The sequence below is a fragment of the Dryobates pubescens genome, chromosome 26 (assembly GCF_014839835.1).
Source record: "Dryobates pubescens isolate bDryPub1 chromosome 26, bDryPub1.pri, whole genome shotgun sequence".
NCBI classification, from domain to species: domain Eukaryota; kingdom Metazoa; phylum Chordata; class Aves; order Piciformes; family Picidae; genus Dryobates; species Dryobates pubescens.
Window position 1 is genome coordinate 12,621,342 of NC_071637.1, and position 18,146 is coordinate 12,639,487.

At 40.2% G+C, this 18,146-nt stretch overlaps 1 protein-coding gene across 1 annotated transcript in view; it reads left to right on the forward strand.

The window, feature by feature from the left end:
- OSBPL2 (oxysterol binding protein like 2) overlaps positions 1-18,146 on the forward strand; it is a 37,271-nt gene that overhangs the window by 13,801 nt on the left and 5,324 nt on the right. Inside the window, exons 2-10 of the mRNA XM_009909965.2 lie at positions 647-806; positions 8,099-8,246; positions 9,108-9,183; positions 10,019-10,153; positions 11,208-11,305; positions 12,164-12,346; positions 15,160-15,267; positions 16,469-16,558; positions 17,205-17,331. Coding sequence (XP_009908267.2) covers positions 770-806; positions 8,099-8,246; positions 9,108-9,183; positions 10,019-10,153; positions 11,208-11,305; positions 12,164-12,346; positions 15,160-15,267; positions 16,469-16,558; positions 17,205-17,331 — 1,002 coding nt within the window. The 5' untranslated portion in view covers positions 647-769. The remainder of the gene's footprint in view (positions 1-646; positions 807-8,098; positions 8,247-9,107; positions 9,184-10,018; positions 10,154-11,207; positions 11,306-12,163; positions 12,347-15,159; positions 15,268-16,468; positions 16,559-17,204; positions 17,332-18,146) is intronic.

Genomic DNA, 18,146 nt, shown 5'->3' on the forward strand with positions numbered 1-18,146 from the left:
AGCAGAGCTGGAATGCTTCATAAATCTGTAAGTTATTTGCAGTGTGCTTGGTTCTGCTGAAAAAAAAAGGTTGTTGTTTCTTTACACTCTCCCTCCAGAGGGAAAAATGTTCAGTTTTCTCTTGGAGTTCATAGCAGAAGCCTGACAAAGCTTCTCTAAAGGTCATTAGATACTGATTGCAGGATGTACAGCGAGGCCCTACATTTTTATGTGCAGAGAGATTTTGAGATGTAAGGTTCACTTTCTTGTTCCCAGCTTTCTTGGTTAAGGATGTGGTAAGCTTTATCCTTTTGCTGGAAAGGAGGTATTTCATTATTTTTTTTTGCCAGCTGTCTTTCTCTTCCCTTGGTTCTCTGTTCCTTCAAACTGTACTTGCATGAAATTTAATTTGCAGTCTATGGGATATGTTTTACAGTAATGTATAAGAGGGATTTCTATAGAGAGGTGTGTGACATGCAGCAACATCAGCTGTTCTTGTAGTAGGTAGTATTCTTCAGAATGACTTTGGTGTCAAAGCAAGCTGTTCACTTAGAAATGCAAAAATCCATCTCTTACCCTGGGAAGAAATAGGGAAATTAGTATTTGCCAAGTGTGCATATAGGAAATGTGGAAGTTGCTAATTCTGTTTCCCTCTCTTGTCAAACAGATCGTTTAAAGCAGCTGGGTATTTGCAAGAGACTTCAGCAGCACACAGATATTTAATCTCCAAATCAAGTTCAAGGATGCATTAGAGGAGGCTGGACTGGCTGTACAGATTCCACACTGAAGGATGAATAGTGAAGAAGAGTTTTATGATGCCGTTACGGGTGAGTGATGGGCACAGTGCCAAGAGAAAACAACAACAACAACAACAAACCCCAAGAAGCTATAACCTGTACTGTGTGTGTGGTGCTGTTAATAAAAAGCAAGCCCCTGTTGGTAAAACTTGTGGTGCTGTCTTCTGAAAAGAAGAAAGGAAGAATTACAAATCAGCTTCAGACTTGGAAATGAGGAGGTTTTACTCCAGCTTCATGTTTTCTTTCATTGTAGCACTGTAAGGGTCCTTCGGTGGCCAAGTCTTGCTTTGTTTTCTGTAAAAGAGGTAATTTAATAGCAGCTTGAGAAGTAATAGAAGCCTTTTAAGAGCTTCTTTTAAGAGGTGGGATATCTTTTGTGGGTCATTTTTACTGTTACTATATTAACTTATTTATTTTAAGGGCAAAACTTATCTTGAAGAATTGAAGTAGCAAATGTTTGTCCTAGGCAGAATCAAATGACTGTAAAAGTATGTTTTCAAGGTAGAGAGCCAAAAGTCTTTGCAATCCAATGGTGTGGGGTTTTTTCTCTGTAAAAACAAACATGGATCACTTCACACTTGAGTAGTCTGTCAAATAGTACTTTTCTTTGAACTAATAAGGGTGAATGGTTATTTAGAGGAGCCTTACATGGGTTTAGTGGTAACATAAAATACTTGAAGTATTTTAATAATAAAAATAATCCTTTCAAAGATCTCAAGCAGTTTTAAAGCCTTCCACTTAAATGTTTCCTCAGAAATCCTATAATAGAGGTGAAATGAGAAGTGCTGGCAGTGGTGAGTGCAGAGTGCTTAATGTAGAATCATGGGAAGAAAAAAATGAATAATGAGGAGCATGAAAGCAGAAGGAATGAAAGTAGCATGGCAGATACAATTGGGTAAGGTAGACATGGTCAGTTGGAAATTCATATGAGGAGCAAACTGAGAGGGGCAGGATGAAGCAGTGTGACTGACAGCAGGCTGTATAGGACTTGCCACAATTACGCCATGGAGAAGAGAAGGAAATGCGGATTGCATTCATGCTGCCCAGGAGTGGTAGAGGGGAGTACTCCAAATTCATCTGTAAAATCAAACTGTTGTACCATACAAATCTTGAAAACACAATGGATTGTTCCTGTGTGCCATTAGTAACCTTTAATTTCAAGAGCTCAAGACACCATGGTCATAAATGAACTAGATTCCACCCCCCCCCCCCACTGAAAAAGGTGAACAGAAATGTGCCTCTGAGGTCTGCACTGTACAGCTTTGTCTCTTGCTGCAGAAATAACACAGCCCTCAGTATTTGAACACTCTGGTTTTGTCCTCTTTCCTCTTCTTTTTCCCCTCTCCTGAGTCTCAAAAGATTTATCCTCCCTGCAAGCGCTCAAGGTGGTAATGACTTCTGAGCTATCGTGTGTGAGATGTTCTTGTACCTTGCAGTCTAGTCTGGCTTTGCTCAGACGTGGGATGTTGTGCATCAGTTCCGTGAGTATTCCTTGTCCTGTCCTAATGTTATCCTTGCACAGGGAGGATTATGATGGCAGGAGAGAGGTTTCTAAGGAAAAGACGATTTGGGGGCTTCACAGACTCTCAGCACAGGACTCTTCTAATGCAGGATGTTTAGTCTACAGCAGGAATTAAATGAGGTTGAGCTTGGAGTGTGCCCCAGAAGCTCTTGGTTTAAGAGGAGCATTACATTTGTTGTAGTATATTTCATATTCTTTCTCCCTTGGAACTGTTTTTGGTGGCAGGTGCTCAGTCTTTCTCCAGCTAGCTGCTTTAGAAGATGCTGACAGTTTGATGGATTAGTTGCACAAAGCTAGTGGAGCCTAGACTTAGTGCTTTATTGCTGTGTCTTACACAAATATGATGCTAAGAACAACTGTAAATAAGTCTCTCTGCATTCATGTTCCTCAACTGCTGATGCTTGCAGCAACTCCTTGCTCCTGTTAGCACCATGGATTCTGTATCATTCAGGTGGTGCTTTGCTGAAGTTTTCAGCTTCTAATGGATCCTGATCATGCCTGTCTGTCTCTTAGATTTGTGATGACTTAGGTTAGGTGCAGATGCGGTAATCCCAGGAGATCAAATTCAGAATCAAGGTCCTTTCTGAGCCGAGGGGTGAGCTTTCAGATTCCACAGTGAAAATCTTAGGATCTGGTGTTCTAAATTTTGATTAAAAAGAGAAAAAAAAGAGAAAGAGCCCTTGGCATACCCCTCAGTCTGTTCTTTCTGAGGATACTTGTTCCCTTAGATTGGCTCTGTAGATGGGCAGAAGCTACCTTCAGACACATGCTTATTCTGCTCTAGGTCTAGGACTGGGACATGCCTACCAGGAACAAACACATTCTCCAGATGTCTTAACTCCATGTTGAGATGAAAGCAGAGTCCTGGGCGCTTGCTTCCCCAGAAGGAGCTGCAGTGTGTTCCCTCAAGTTCATTAATTTTAGTACTTGGGTACTGTGCTTTGTGTCTTAGGAGCAGCAAACCAGGCTTAGGGGAGCTTGTGCTTTACAATTCTGTACAGTCTCAGCAGCAGCCCAGGTAGTGTGTTGCCTCCTTTAAGATACTATCAGCTCACTCCTTTAGGAAGCCACAACTTTTCTGTAGTTACTAGTTGATGACGTCTGCTTCTAGAACATGAATCTATCCTAAGGAGACCTTTGCTTTTTGTTGCAGTGAGTTTTATGCTTCTGACACTGTCCCCATCCTATCCAAAAGACATGCTCCTGTGATGGAATTGGGAATCATCCTCCAGGCAGATGGTTTGACCTTGACTGGATGATGATGACACATGTCAGGCTGCAGGATGGAATGCATAGTACAAGTGATGAATCAAGATTGTGACTGGTGAAGAATTTCCAGGGAGAGAAATTTCTTTACATTCAGAGGTTATTAGTATTGCTGATTAGTTGGACACTTGATACCCTTAATTCATGATTGGCCTTTCTGAAGCTGGATCAGGGGAGGTGGTCAGTCCTTTGAGGAATTTCAGATTCTTTGAAAGGAGATAAGATAGCTTTGATCCTTTGCCTCTAGCCTGTGTCACTTTGGGTTTATTAATCAGAACTGTATCCTTCATTACTTCTGCCAGGTATCTATTTGACAAAGTGTTTTGTGGAAGGCTTTCTATAGAACAGGAAAATGCTTGGCTAATTACCAGGATAATTTGTTTTTGAAAACCATGAGTAGTTTAGTTTTGCTTTTTGAAACATTAAGCTGCAGTTTGATGGGAATTTGCTCTGTACCCTTGAGGTGAGTCCATCCAGCCTGGTGTATGTGTCAGGCTGTTGCCCTCCAGTTTCCTGTCACTTGGCTCTTGTTCATGGTAAGTTATTGCTTTCTCTTGGGCAGGAGGAAGTAAGGTATCTGCTGCCAAATTTATGTATTTTCATAATACCTGGATCAAACTGAAGCAGCAGACTCTGCTGTAACATTTAAGCATTGCTGGCCTTGTGAAAGGCCAGCCTGGCTGCTGTTGGAGCAGCACTGTGCAGCTTCAACGTGATTTGAAAAGGGGAGAATTGAAATTGCTGGCAAAGAACAACTACCTCTTGCTTCAGTTGCTATCTACACTTCCTGTGTGTCTATCCTATTCCTTATGCCCTTTCTAAACTTGAAGGTTCTTAGTACTGTGCTCTTTTGGATCCCTTTTCTGTCTCGGTTGACAAGGCTTAATTAGTATTTCAGGAAGTTGCTGACTGTAGGAAGGGGCGGTCTGGTGTCTGGGTACATGACTCACAGAGCAGTGCCTCTGCTCCCTCGTAGGTGGATGTATAGCATAGTCTGAGGGGACGTGGTTCATTTGCAGGATGTGGAAGAAGAAGGCTAAGAAAACTAGAGTTACTGGCAAGTCACTTTTCTTTAAGCTCTTGAAATAGATTTATGGCACTCAGCTTAAGAATTTGACTTTGAAAATGTAAGACTTTTGAAAAGCTTCTGTTCTGCCTTTAACACACATAAGTTGGTGCTCTGTGTAAGCTAATTTTTGACATTCTATTTCTGTGTGGGCTCCTATCTCCCTTTTAAATCCCCACTTTCATCCTTGCTCACAGTGGCTTTTCACTATTAAAACTGTCCTGTAAGTAAACCCTATCCAGGTTTGCAAGTTCAAAGCTTTAGAGGCAGCCAGAGAAGGGCTCTTTGTCTAACTTAGAAAAACCACCACAAATCATTTTAGCAAACTGTTTTTATTCCACATCAGTACTTCCTCTGTGAACAACATTCTATGGATAGTTCACAGGACTAGAGGACTTAGAACTTCATTGAGAAACAGCTTTTCAAACTTCCTCCCTGGGCTTGTAGCAGACAAGCTAGCTGATGCTCTTGGTTGAAAGTCTATGATTATCTGGCTGTGTACCGTAGTGGGTTGGGTGTTGTCTTGGTGGGTTGTTTTGTTTGGGGTTTCTGTGTTTTTGGTTTTTTTCAAAGTAATTAGGTGGAGGTGCAGTCTAATGAACCAGACTTTACACTGCCAATAGAATTTTTCTGGAGCAGGTGTTTAATTTTTGTCGATTGTATGCAAGCCTCTTGTTTGAATTGCCATCTGTTTGCTTACCAATGACGTAGTGTTGTCCATTAATAATATATATACCTGAAACTGAATTCCCCTCATGCTGTACAGGAACAGGGCAAACCAGTTCTGAATCATGGAGAAACAAAGACTAGCGTGGATAAAAACAATGAACATCTGATAGGATTTGCAAGGTTTCAGGGGCAATGGAATCCTAGTAACATTTTTCATAGCTATTCCTGTATAAGCCAGTTGGCTATTCCTGTTCTGAAGCCTTAATTTTACATTTAGGTTTGTTTATCTCATTAAAATGTGAGGCTGTTGCTTAAATTGTGTGCTTTTGGTCAGCTTTCTGAGCACATGTACCAGAAAGCTCATCTGTTTGTTTTATTTCCCCCCCCCCCAGCTTCATCAAACTAATGAAAGTTATTTTGTTAAGCCCTACAGAACTTGCCTTTTCCATCTCCTTGCACTGGAACAGGTTCCAAAACAAGCCAGTATGTGGTTGGAAATGTCATTTCAAAATTACAAGTGTTTTGGTTTGGGTTGACTAGTTGTTGTTTGTTTGGCTTTTTTTCTAAGACAAGTGTTTCAGGGTAGTCTTCATTTTAATGACCTGAATATATATATATATGTGTGTGTGTGTGTATATATGACTATCATAATTTCCAATGAAGTGCTAAGACTGCTAAGGTGTGGTTATTGTTGTATAATTACATGCTTGTGACATCAAAATGTAGAAGACAGTTTAATGCCTGACATCACCCATTACACCTGCTGTTTACCAAATAAGATCACATGGTGGTACTTCCTTGTGCAGTCTTGAATGTCATTGTCATGGTCCTGACTCCCTGAAAAACACTGCAGCTTTTTGTCTCTGAATTTGTGCCATGCAGGAGTTGCTCTAATGAAGTAAAAACAGGTGTTCAGGAGGTGTTCAGGAGGAGACTTGATAGAGTGCTTGGTTGCATGGTTTAGTTGATGTTTAGTTGGTGTTGGATGATAGGTTGGACACGATGATCTTGAAGGTCTCTTCCAACCTGATCTGGTTTGTTCTACTCTATCCTGGTGGAGATGTTAACAAAGAGAAAGGTTGAATATTCCTCTGAGATAGACACTCTCTGATTTAAAAAAGTTAATGACAGAAGGTCTCAACATTTTACTCCATTTAAAATCGAAACAATCTTTCTGAAAAGTGCCCTTTTTTCCTACTCCCTTAAAGTGTTAACATGCTTTGTAATATTTCAGAATCCTTCTGTACCTGCAGCTGCACTTGGAGATAGGCTGTAGCTAAGTGGTGGTTACTGTCAGCACATAGACAAGTGGTTACCCAGGTTGTGTTAGGTGGAGTGGAAGGAATACAAGAATTATGTTAATGTGTTCTTTAAAGGTGAGGCAAGAGTTGTATGGCAGCAAAGATGCATGTTTTTGTGTTGCTTTTGGATTCTGACTTCTAAATTGGAAGCTCAAAACTGAAGTCTTGTACTTCTTGATGCTGAATAGAATAGAGTTAACAGGTTGGAAAAGACCTTTGAGATCATCAAGTCCAACCCATCATCCAACACTATCTAATCAACTAAACCATGGCACTAAGCAACCCGGTCGGTCTCTTCCTAAACACCTCTGGTGATGGTGACTGAATGTGGCACTCAGAAAGGACTTGATACTCTTTGAATTGTTTTCACCAGAGAAATGTTCCTGTATGCCACTGAATGATCAGCAGAGCTGTGACAGAGTTGTGAAAGGGGATTGTATTAATGCATCTTTTCAGGGTGCGCTGTATTGATGCCGCAGCTGATTCCCATTTGTTGTTAACAATTGTGCAATCAATCCATGCAGCAGCAGTGACCAGAGGTCTGTTGCTGCTGATAGTGACCAAGTGTGTGTGTGTATAAACATGAAAGGTTTTTTCACAGTTTTCTTATTTAAAGGCATATACCAAGACAAACTGTTGTGATTCTAAGTGTGTGTGGAAGTAGTGTGGCTTAAAACAATAAAATCATTAGACAAAAATCTTGGGTGGTTGGTTTAGTCCAACTTGTACTTGGGGCTGCTTGATTACAGATGGTTGTGCTCCTGTACATTCTTGATGGCTTAACTTTTTTTTTAAGGTTAAAGATGTTCAGAGCATGTTGTTATTGGTGGTGCTGGTGTTTTCCATGTTTCCACTAGCTGTCTACCCAAGTAGGTGAAATTGAGTCATAGGAAGTGGAGCTACCTGCTCGCAGGTTGTGCTTTGGGTCCCTTGTAGAGCTCAGGGAATGATTCATCTTGGTGTCCACAGGTTCATGCTGTAACCACTAGGGAAGTGCTGTATGGTTTGCACACATGGATGGCAAAAAGAAGTTGGATGTCCTACATTTCTGTTGCTCTAGCGCGCTGGGTGTTTGCTGCTAGATTGTGAATTGCTCCTTACCTGTTAGCAGTATGACTTGATTGATGTTTTCCTGAAAGATCTTGGAAAAAAAAAAAAAAGGGCAGCTATATAACAGAGCAAAATTGTTGTAATCATGCTGGGGCTGTGAAGAAAAGACAATGCAGTTAATCTGATTAGGAGCTGCTGAAGAGCTTGTCAGATTCTAAATCAGTGTTGCATTCAGCAGTGTGAAAAATCAGTTGAGAATGGGTGATTACAGTCCTTGGTTCTAAATGCTCTTGGAAATGAGGTCACTTAATAAAGAGCTTTCCCTCTGATATTTTAAAGAATAGAATAACTTGGTGTAAGTGCACACGTGCTGTGAGAATTGCAAATTGGGAGTGGCACTTTGGGGGATAATAAAGCTCCTAAGTGTTGCCTTGTGGTTTTCATGCAGGCTTTGATTCTGACAATTCTTCGGGAGACTTTTCAGAAGCAAACCATAAAGTTGCAGAAATGCTTGATTTAGATCCACACCAAAGCAACAGGAGTGGAAAGCACAATGGAGAGACAGAGATACAAGAGAATGGAATTAAGAGACCCAGGTAAGCACACAGTGCTGCACAGTCAGTGAGAAATGAGTGTGTGCTGGCTCATCTTTTGGGTCATTACAGCTGTCATGGAAAGAGGTTAACTCTATGAAACTGAAAAGACACTTTGTCTGCTTCCTCTGTCAGCTCTAAGCAGTGTGCCCAGGTGGGCAAGAAGGCCAATGGCATCCTGGCCTGCGTCAAGAATGGTATGGCCAGCAGGAGCAGGGAAGTCATTGTGCCCCTGTACTCATCACTGGTTAGGCCACACCTTGAGTACTGTGTTCAGTTCTGGGCTCCTTAATTTAAGAAGGACATTGAAACTCTTGAATGTGTCTAGAGAAGGGCAACGAGGCTGGGGAGAGGCCTCCAGCACAAGCCCTATGAAGAGAGGCTGAGGGAGCTGGGGTTGTTTATCCTGGAGAAGAGGAGGCTCAGGGGAGACCTTCTTGCTGTCTACAACTACCTGAAGGGAGGTTGTAGCCAGGAGGGGGTTGGTCTTTTCTCCCAAGCAACCAGCACCAGAACAAGAGGACACAGTCTCAAGCTGTGTCAGGGGAAGTTTAGGCTGGAGGTGAGGAGAAAGTTCTTCACAGAGAAAGTTGTTAGCTGTTGGAATGTGCTGCCCAGGGAGGTGGTGGAGTCCCCATCCCTGGAGGTGTTCAAGAGGGAATTGGATGTGGCACTTGGTGCCATGGTTTAGTAATCATTAGGTCTTGGGTGACAGGTTGGAATTGATGATCTTTGAGGTCTCTTCCAACCTTACTGATTCTATGATTCCATGATACTTTAATACCCACAAGTGCAGATGTCTTATTGTTTAAGAAGCTGATAATGACAGTTGTGTGTTTGTTTTTTTCCCCCTCACAATTACAGGACATCATTACCTGCCCCAATGTTTTCTAGAAGTGATTTTAGTGTGTGGAGCATATTGAAAAAATGCATTGGACTGGTAAGTTAGCTTGGATAAAACATGCTGATGTTAGATCTCCTGACTTCAACTGGTTAATGTTATTGCTTAAACTTTTAAGACACAGAATAATACTTGGTGCATTTTGCATTGTTTTTTCTTCTTCTGTAGGGAACATCATCTTAAACTTCCTTTCCACTAAGTTTTAAGCATTTAAATGATGCTTTACTGTTCAGTCCTGAGTGCAGTTTGTTAGCTAATCAGCTAAATTTGCCTGGGTATACTAAAAGAGGTGGGAAACTGGAAATCTCTGCGTGAGCTTCATGCGTGTCTTGTATCCACATGCAAAATGAGAAACATTCTGATGCAAATAACAGGCTGCTTAAATAAAGCTACTAAAATTTGTTAGAGCAATTAAAATCCTTGTTCTTTATGTAAGTGTTCCTTTCAAAAAATAATGTGTGGTTACAGCAGTAAAATAGTTAGATTTTATGCAAATAGCTGTGTGAACATTTCAAAGGAATGCGTGGTACTTAAATATCAATAATGAACTGGTTGGCACTTTTATTGCTGCTATCTTTGGAAACTGTCACCCCTCTGGTTTGTGCAGACCACAGAACAGAAGGTGATGTTCACCTTGAATTTCCTAGGTGAGCTGGGTCAACTTCTGCAGTTGTTTATTCTTTCAGATTGGTAGTAGAGTTCTGTGGTCCTTTTGGCCCCTTTCAGCTCTAGCACCTAGAGATCTGCTATAAGTTTGCCAAATGCCTTTTAAAGAATGCTGTAAATAAACTAACCCATAACTTATTTTAGAAATGACTGTTCTTCTCAGTTGTTAACTTTTGTGTTGTGTCTAACTTAACTTTCTGCTACCCAGGAGCTGTCTAAGATTACAATGCCTATTGTCTTCAATGAGCCATTGAGTTTCCTTCAACGGATAACAGAATATATGGAACATATATACCTCATTAACAAGGCTTGTAGTCAGGCAGACCCCTTGGAAAGAATGCAGGTAAGAAACAACTGCCACCTTCTGCTTAATTCAGAGCAAGTTTGTGTTTGGGTTTTTTTTCTCCAAGTCTTTCATTTTAGGATAATTTCTCACTTGAGTGTATTTCTTTCTGGAGCTATCATAAGAATGCCCATATTTGTGTCTAGACAAGCTCCTTGTTTCATAGTTGCTGTATCAGGTACTTGTGACACTTTTACACTTCATGCGCTGCACAGAGTTTGAGCCAAAAGTCTAGTGCAGGAGAATGAGCATCATCAGTTGTGGCAAGGCCCTCACTCCTTTTCAGGATTGCTTTACCGTGACTCTTCTTATGGGTTCATGTGTTGTGAAGGTGAAATCTTGGTTTTAAGTTGCCCTAAGCTGATTTGTTGAATGGCTCCGTGATTTTTAAGTTACTGGATGAAAAGTTGTTATGAAAGAGACAAGCTTTGGCACTCTTTTCCTCTCCAAAAGTGGTGGTGGTTGTGAGCAGAGCAGAGTGCCTGGCTGGTCTCTCAACAAGGAGTTGAATATGGTGAAACCAAGCCGGTGTACGTTAGGTTACACTGGTATTGCTCAGAGCTCTGAAGTGGAACTAGATTGTCTATCTTGTGTTCCATGTTTGTGCAGTGCATACCCTTACTTATCAGCCTGTAGGAACTTCTAAGTGTCATTTGGTATGATCAAGAAACCTAATCTGTGTTAGAAATGATGCTTGCCTGGCACTAGGAAAAGCAAAGCTGTTCTCAGTGGCCTGAGTGTGGGGATCAGTCAAAGACAGGGGAAAAGCAGATTTAAAAAAGCAGAGATAGAGAAGCATGGGGCACAATATAACCTGGCAGAATTTACTACACAACAAAATTCCTTTTGGCAGTGAGATTCTTACTGATTGCTTGTATTTCCTCACTTCTATATCACTTACCCCATGGCTTAAAAATCTTTTGGTCTGGAAACATGTATAGCACTTTACAGCATATTATTTATTTCTTTTTTAATGTGCAACAAACATTCATGTTTTAAACTTAGAATTTTAATGTTCTGTTCTCATAACAATGTGTCCTTAATTTGCTTACAGGCTGTAGCTGCTTTTGCAGTTTCTGCTGTAGCTTCTCAGTGGGAGAGAACTGGCAAACCGTTTAACCCGCTGTTAGGAGAAACCTACGAATTAACCAGGTGATAATTACTTGAAATTGGGAGCTGGGGTTATTTGTGTTCTTGAGTTGGCAAACACTCATCCTAGTTTGTTTGTTTATTCAGTGAAATAAACATCTACTAAAAATGTATTCCTGGATGTAGCTAAAATTCTTTCTCCCCAGACAACCTCAATATCTTTGTGAAGCTGTTGCAAAAGCTGATATTTGTGTTTCTAGGTTTAGGCAGAGAACCTTTTTTTAATTACTCAGAGGAAAAACTGGTCAGTGTTTTTCCACCAACAATATTCCCTAGCCAGGGACTGTTAATTAATTTCAATAGTGTTTTGCTGAGCATGTTGGACAGAGGAATTAGTCTGAAGGTCTTCAGCTTGCTTAAATAAATGGGTGCAGTGGAGAAAAGGATCCTCATTGAGACCTTCTACTGCTGTCTGAAGAGTTTCAATATTTCCAGGAGTTATTTCAGTGAAACTTCTATAAATGCCTTTCTGGGTAGAAAGTAATTTAGCTGTTTGAATGTGGGTTGGTTTCTGCTATTAAAAAAAATAGATTTTTTTTTGATTGGAGAAGTCCTAGATCTGAGATTATCAAATCCAACTGCTGATCTAGCACGTGGCCATGAGGCCATTAAACCAAGGCTATTAAACTATGTCCTGAAGTGTCATGTCTGCATGTTTTTACAACACCTCCAGGGATGGTGAGGAAGTGTTCAAATGACTTAATTTCATTAACTGTAGATAATAGGACTAGAAAAGTCTCATTTATAGTTACATGGGAAGCCTTCATTTTTATAAATTGTATTGTTATAAGTAACTCTTTTGCATTGTAACATTAAAAACCCATATATTACTGTTTAATGCTCTTTTTTTGTTGTTGCTAGGGAGGATTTAGGATTTAGGTTTATATCTGAGCAAGTCAGCCACCACCCACCCATTAGTGCGTTTTATTCAGAAGGCCTCAATAAGGACTTTGTTTTTCATGGATCAATCTATCCCAAACTAAAGTTCTGGGGAAAGAGTATAGAAGCAGAGCCTCGGGGAACAATTACCTTGGAGCTTCTGAAGTGAGTATGAGAAGTAAAGACCTTTCTTTTTTTCTTCCCCTCCCCCTCTTTTTAATGTTGATCTGCTTACCATTTACTTGAATAAGGAGATAATAATTCTGTTGGCTCTTCAGAGGTGATTTCTAACAAGCTCTTGCTGAAGAGGTTGTAAGAGTTTATTTAGAAAGGTAATTCTCACTGCTTAATTTCAGGACTCTCTGAAGTTATGCCATACTTGCCTAGCTGTAGCAAACTCAGCCATGTTTCCCACTATGAAAAGGAACATTTCTTAAAATGTGAATGCCTCTGGAAGTTGGTTCTGTGAAGGAATGTAACATAGAGAGAGAAAATTCTGTTACCAGGGTATTCAAGCTACCAGGGTTTGATTGTTTGTGTACCTGTGCATAAGGAATGCATCTTCAGAATAGCCGATGCTGTGATGAGGGAAGGTGAGAAACTTGTCAGGATTGCTGTGTCAGCTGTTGTAACACTTCCTGTGTGTGATCACCTTCCTGTTGAAATTGGGATAAGTCCCTCTTCCAGATTACTCCTATTACATGTCTCCCATAAATTACACAGCTTCCTATAAATTAGTTTGCCCTGGTGGCACAAAGACTCTTCATCTTTCCCAAGCAGGACATAAGGATGCACTAGGTAATAGCTGAAAAAAAAAGTCTTCTGCAGTTGAACTCTTAAAGGTGCTTTTAGAAAGGTTTTCCTGAGGCCTGAGTCTGAAGTTGTTTGAAATGTCATCTGATGAAATTTCTTGACATTTGGCTTCAACAGAGTCAGCCTTCCTGTCATTGCAAGCACTGACTTTTCCTGTAGTTTCCTTTGAAAGTATAGTTTATTTATCAAGCTGCTGGCATTTAATCTTCCAAAAGTTATAAAATTATGAGCTGGTCTTGGATATAAATGATGATGGAAATAGAGGAAATTTTTTTTCTCAATGTAGAAGGACCTATGAATGTCAGTGTAGAATGCAGGTGTGACAAGAATAAAGTTTGTTGTTTGAGAGGGAGCCTTTAGAAGACTCTTAAAACTCTTGCTAGTCAAATTACATGGTACAGATTATACTGGAATGTGAACAAAATTTATTTTAAATAACTGCTTTAAGTTAGCAGCAGAAGTTGAATTCAACTTTTGAGCCTCTTGGTGCTATGATTGATACCATTCTGTTGGTTTGAGTAGCCTTGAGAACTGCTCAGGACCTGAGTGGACAAGTAAACGTTTAGGAAGCAAAATATCAAGTCAATGTTAAGTACTGGGTTTGTGTCACCCATGGCTGTGGTTTCAAGATGTGTTAGAAAACATTTCTTCCTCAGTTCTCCAGCACACACAAGTGCTTGAATTTATCAGCACTGCCATGAGTGTCTTGTTTTGTGTTACGCTTCTGGTGTCAAGCAGCTCATGAATAAAAATGTGTGCTTAGGCTGATGGGATGAATCTGGGAGGTCCTGGTATTTTTTTTCCCCCACTTGAAAAGTAGTAATTGTTCTAAAGTATGCTTGAAGACAATTTCCTGAGGAAAACAGATTCCAATGATCTGGGGTTTTTTTCTGCACTGGAAAGAGACAGACCATTTGGAAACATTACATAGGAGTATTCTCTCCATGCTTACTAGAAGTACAAGGCATTTGTTACAAAGAGGAGACACTGCTTGTTTCTGTATTTTATTATTTATTGTTTTAATTACAATCAAGTTTGCAAGCTTTCCTAAGATGGATTGATTGCCAGCCAGGTAACTTCAGCATTTCTTTTACCAGCATAGAAAGATAAGTGAGAATAGATGGCTTTGACTGAGCTACTGATAGTAGGATTCTTGTTCCTTAACATTCTGGCCACTTTTAGAATGATACCTTTTAAGGATTAGAATCTGTTAAGTCATCTTTGTAAAGCTCTTCACTAAACATTAAATGCAAATTGAAACTTAAGTGGAAAAATCCTTCAGCACTAAGATTTAGCTTTCCTTGGGGAAAGGATGGAATTGACTAATAAACTGGATTTTAAATGGACACATTTATGAAGCTTGAATAGAGTGCTACTGCCCCACAGGTGTTAACCAACAAAAAAAACCCCAAACTCAAAACAACACCTCAACCCCCCAAAACTTCCTTCAGTGTCACTGGAGCAGCCCTCAAGGAAGCGTGTGGCATGTTTGTGGAGACCACTGACACAGTTTCCTGGCTCATACCACCCTCTTCATGTTCAAAAGCCTAAGGAAAAACTGCTGAAGTAGGTTAGTCTGGCCAGCCTTCCAGCAGTGTCTTCTTATTGGACCTTTGTCAGAGCTGGTGGTGACTAATGCCTCTGCTAGAAGACTCAAATATTTATGTTCAGTGGAACTTTTGTCACAAAAAAGATACTCCCTGGATAGAGACAGAAGTGTACAAGAAAGAGCTTTAGGAAGATGTTTGCAGTGCTGCTGCAGTAGTTGACTAGAAGACTCTTAGGTGTTAGCTTGCCAATGTGGTTCTCCTGTGAGTGTTGTTTTGTAACATACAGCTTCAAAAGTGCAAATGAAAGAGATGAATTCCTGCATTGCTGTTTACGTTGGAATATGGACTTTGTAATCAAAAGCACAGCAACTCTAAAACTTACTATGTCAACCCTGTGAGAAGGAAGGAAAATAAAGGGGATTTCACTTTATTAACTTGCACTACAGCACATTGTTGGCTCATAAAGAGGAGTCTGTTTCTTCTCTGTTTGAAGTTAACTGCTAGCTGTTCATAGGAGTGCTAAATATTTTCCCCTGCCATGAGCAGAATTGAAACCAGGCTTACATTCCAGCTCAGGCTCCAGAAAATGATTGATTTCTCTCTCTTTCTTTACAGACATAATGAAGCTTACACATGGACGAATCCAACCTGTTGTGTACATAATGTAATTATTGGTAAACTGTGGTTAGAGCAATACGGAACGGTAGAAATTGTAAATCACAGGTAATGGTAATCATGATACTAAGGGTTGGCTTTAGGCACTGCTGTGTGGTCACTCTTGTTACACAGAGTTGCCAGATACACAGGAAGCTTTGTTTTGTAGGTCCAAAGTCTTGGGGTCTTAGTCTCTGTTGTCTTTTTTTCCCTCTCCCTGACAAATGTGAACTATTCATTAGCCTGGGCTTGGTGGTATAACAATATTAATGAAAAGGCAGAGGGCTTGTGGGATACAAAGATTGGACATTTGAGTTACCCATTCAAATTCAGTCCTATTGACAGAGAGCAGAAATTGAATTTTACACCAGAACCATTAAATGGAATAATTGTTGGAGGCCTGCAGTGGACCTCCATCGACTGTGATTTGACACACTTTTTAGTTTTGATAATAGAGAATGCCTTAAATGAAGGGTACAACACAGAAAGGTGACTGCAGAATAAGACAATGTGAACTCAGATGCATGTCAGTTGCTCTGCTATAAGCTACATAAAAGCTTTTTGCCTACCCTAAAATAAATTACCTCCTATAATGCTGAGGGAGAAAATGTTCTGAAAACTATTCCTTCTGCAAATGTTTTCCTGTCAGTAAATGGGAGCTTTAATCCAGCAGAGCTGCTGTTTTGATACTTCTCACAGCATCAAATCTACAATCCTGTCTCCTCTATTGGCACAAAAAGCCCCAGGATGGTCTCTTGAAGGTCTCTTCCAACTTGGTCTGGTCTATTCTATTCTATATGCTTGGTGCTTGGCATAGACCCTTGGCTTGCTACCGCACTGGCAGAGATTTACATGTGTGTATATATCTCACAGGGAAGATGCTGAAAAAGAATGTTGCTTGTAAAATGTTCAGTTCTAAATGGCATATCAAAAATTCTGAGGTAACATTTGAATGCACTTGACTAGATTTTGCTGTATAGGCCATTTTTAACACTTGTTTCAGAAGGGTGGTTGTGTTTTCAGTTGGCCTTCACAGACTGCTATCTTCCTGTGCACATTGAGGGTGTTTTAGACTTCTTTTGTGGGATTTTGAAACTTGTCTGCCTTCTTTAAGGCAATAAACCATAATTAAAGGGAAATAATGATATAAATAACTACCCCATAGCTAACTGTAACTATATAAAAGAAGCTAAATAAGGTGGGAAAGTAAACTGAATTTAAACTTATTTAGGACTTTGCTTCTTTAAGCATGTATTTCTTTCCCCTACAGTACTGGAGATAAATGTGTCCTTAATTTTAAACCATGTGGACTGTTTGGAAAAGAGCTTCACAGAGTAGAGGGCTACATTCAGGACAAAAAGTAAGTGATAAAAGCCTCTTGGCCTGTTTCTTAGCACTGTGGCATTTCTTTAAGAGCTGGCATAATGACCAAAACTGATGTGACTGCAAAGTTGCTAGCAATACAGACTGTAACCCACTGTTCTCTGTGTCAGTGTTCCTGGTTCTGGGATAATCATTTTAAGCATTATTAGAAAAAAAAAAATCAAACCTCTCTAGTCTATGGAAATAAAGGTATCCAGGGAAAATGCAGAATAACCACAACTGATTCCACTGCTGCAATTTTGCAGCTTCAGCTTAAAATAACAAGAATATAATTATTAGGGTTTCTTTTTTTTTTAATCAAACCTAAACCTGATCTGTGCCTCTGAGCCTCCTTGTTGTGAATAAACTGTTGGCTTTACTGGACCCACACTCATTTCAACAGTGGCCAAAGCATGTGACTGAGTCATGAGGATTTGTTCTGCAGGACTGAATGCCAGGAAGACTGGAATAAGCTGAAGCCTTTTCTTTGCATTATTGGTTATCTGACTTCTAAGAAATGTGCAAAGAAACAAAATGCAGCGAAGTAGGAAGCTGGGTGTTTAATATAGATCAGAATCTGCATGATGTGGCTTAGAAGGCTTTGCATAGAGGCAACAGCTAAGTCTCCTTTGCTTTCTCTGCAGCAGGAAGAAGCTGTGTGTGATCTATGGCAAATGGACAGAATGTTTATGGTGCACTGATCCCACCACGTATGAGACTTACAAAAAGAATGAAAGGAGAGGTGGTGGTGAGCAGAAGAAATCAAAGCCGGTAAGGTGAAGGATTCTTTAGGGTGAAAAGAGACTGAGAAGTGAGAAATGAAAGGAAAACTTCTTTATGGAAATGGTCAGATGGTGGTGAACAGAGGGTTAAAGCAGTCTGTCTTTTGGTGAGGTCAGAGATGGGCAGTGTTAGTCCTGTGAGAAGGCATTGCACTTCAAACTTATGGAAACTTGTGAGGGAGCTGCTGGTATTGAAGAGAGCTCCTAGAAATGGTGTTTGCTAGAGATTTGTCAAAGAGAAGTCATCCAGTATCAACCCCCACGCTGATGTTGTCCAGTCCTTGAATGAGGCAGGTGGCTCTGCTGCCAACTCCAGGTGTAAAAAAATATTAGAAGGCTTTAGAAAAAAAGTAGTTGCATGATTTCTAAGTCAGTTATGCTTTTTGGTGATGCAGCCTTTCAGAATGTATGAGGTAGACAGCCTTGACAACAAAGGGGCCTGGAAGCATGCAGGGTTTTTTCACCACATGTGAGCAGTGTTGGGCAAGCTGCTGCCAAAGCTTCAGTGTTACACGCAGAATGCAGAATGCTGTGTGGTGCAGCAGAGTTGATTGTTCGTATCAAGAGAGTCTTGCAGACCCTGGTTGCTCAATGAAAAGTTACATTAATTATTCTTAACTTCAAGAGGCTTAAACTGTTTTGAGAGGCATTCACATCAGAAGGATCTAGAGCAACATCAGGGCTTGCTTTTGGCTCTGGATTCTGTCATGCTACAGCCTTGGAGTTTGGCTTCTTTTCTTTTTTCTTTTTTTTTTTTTTTTTAAATAATAAGGTTCTGTTCATCTTATGAAAATCAACTCTTTC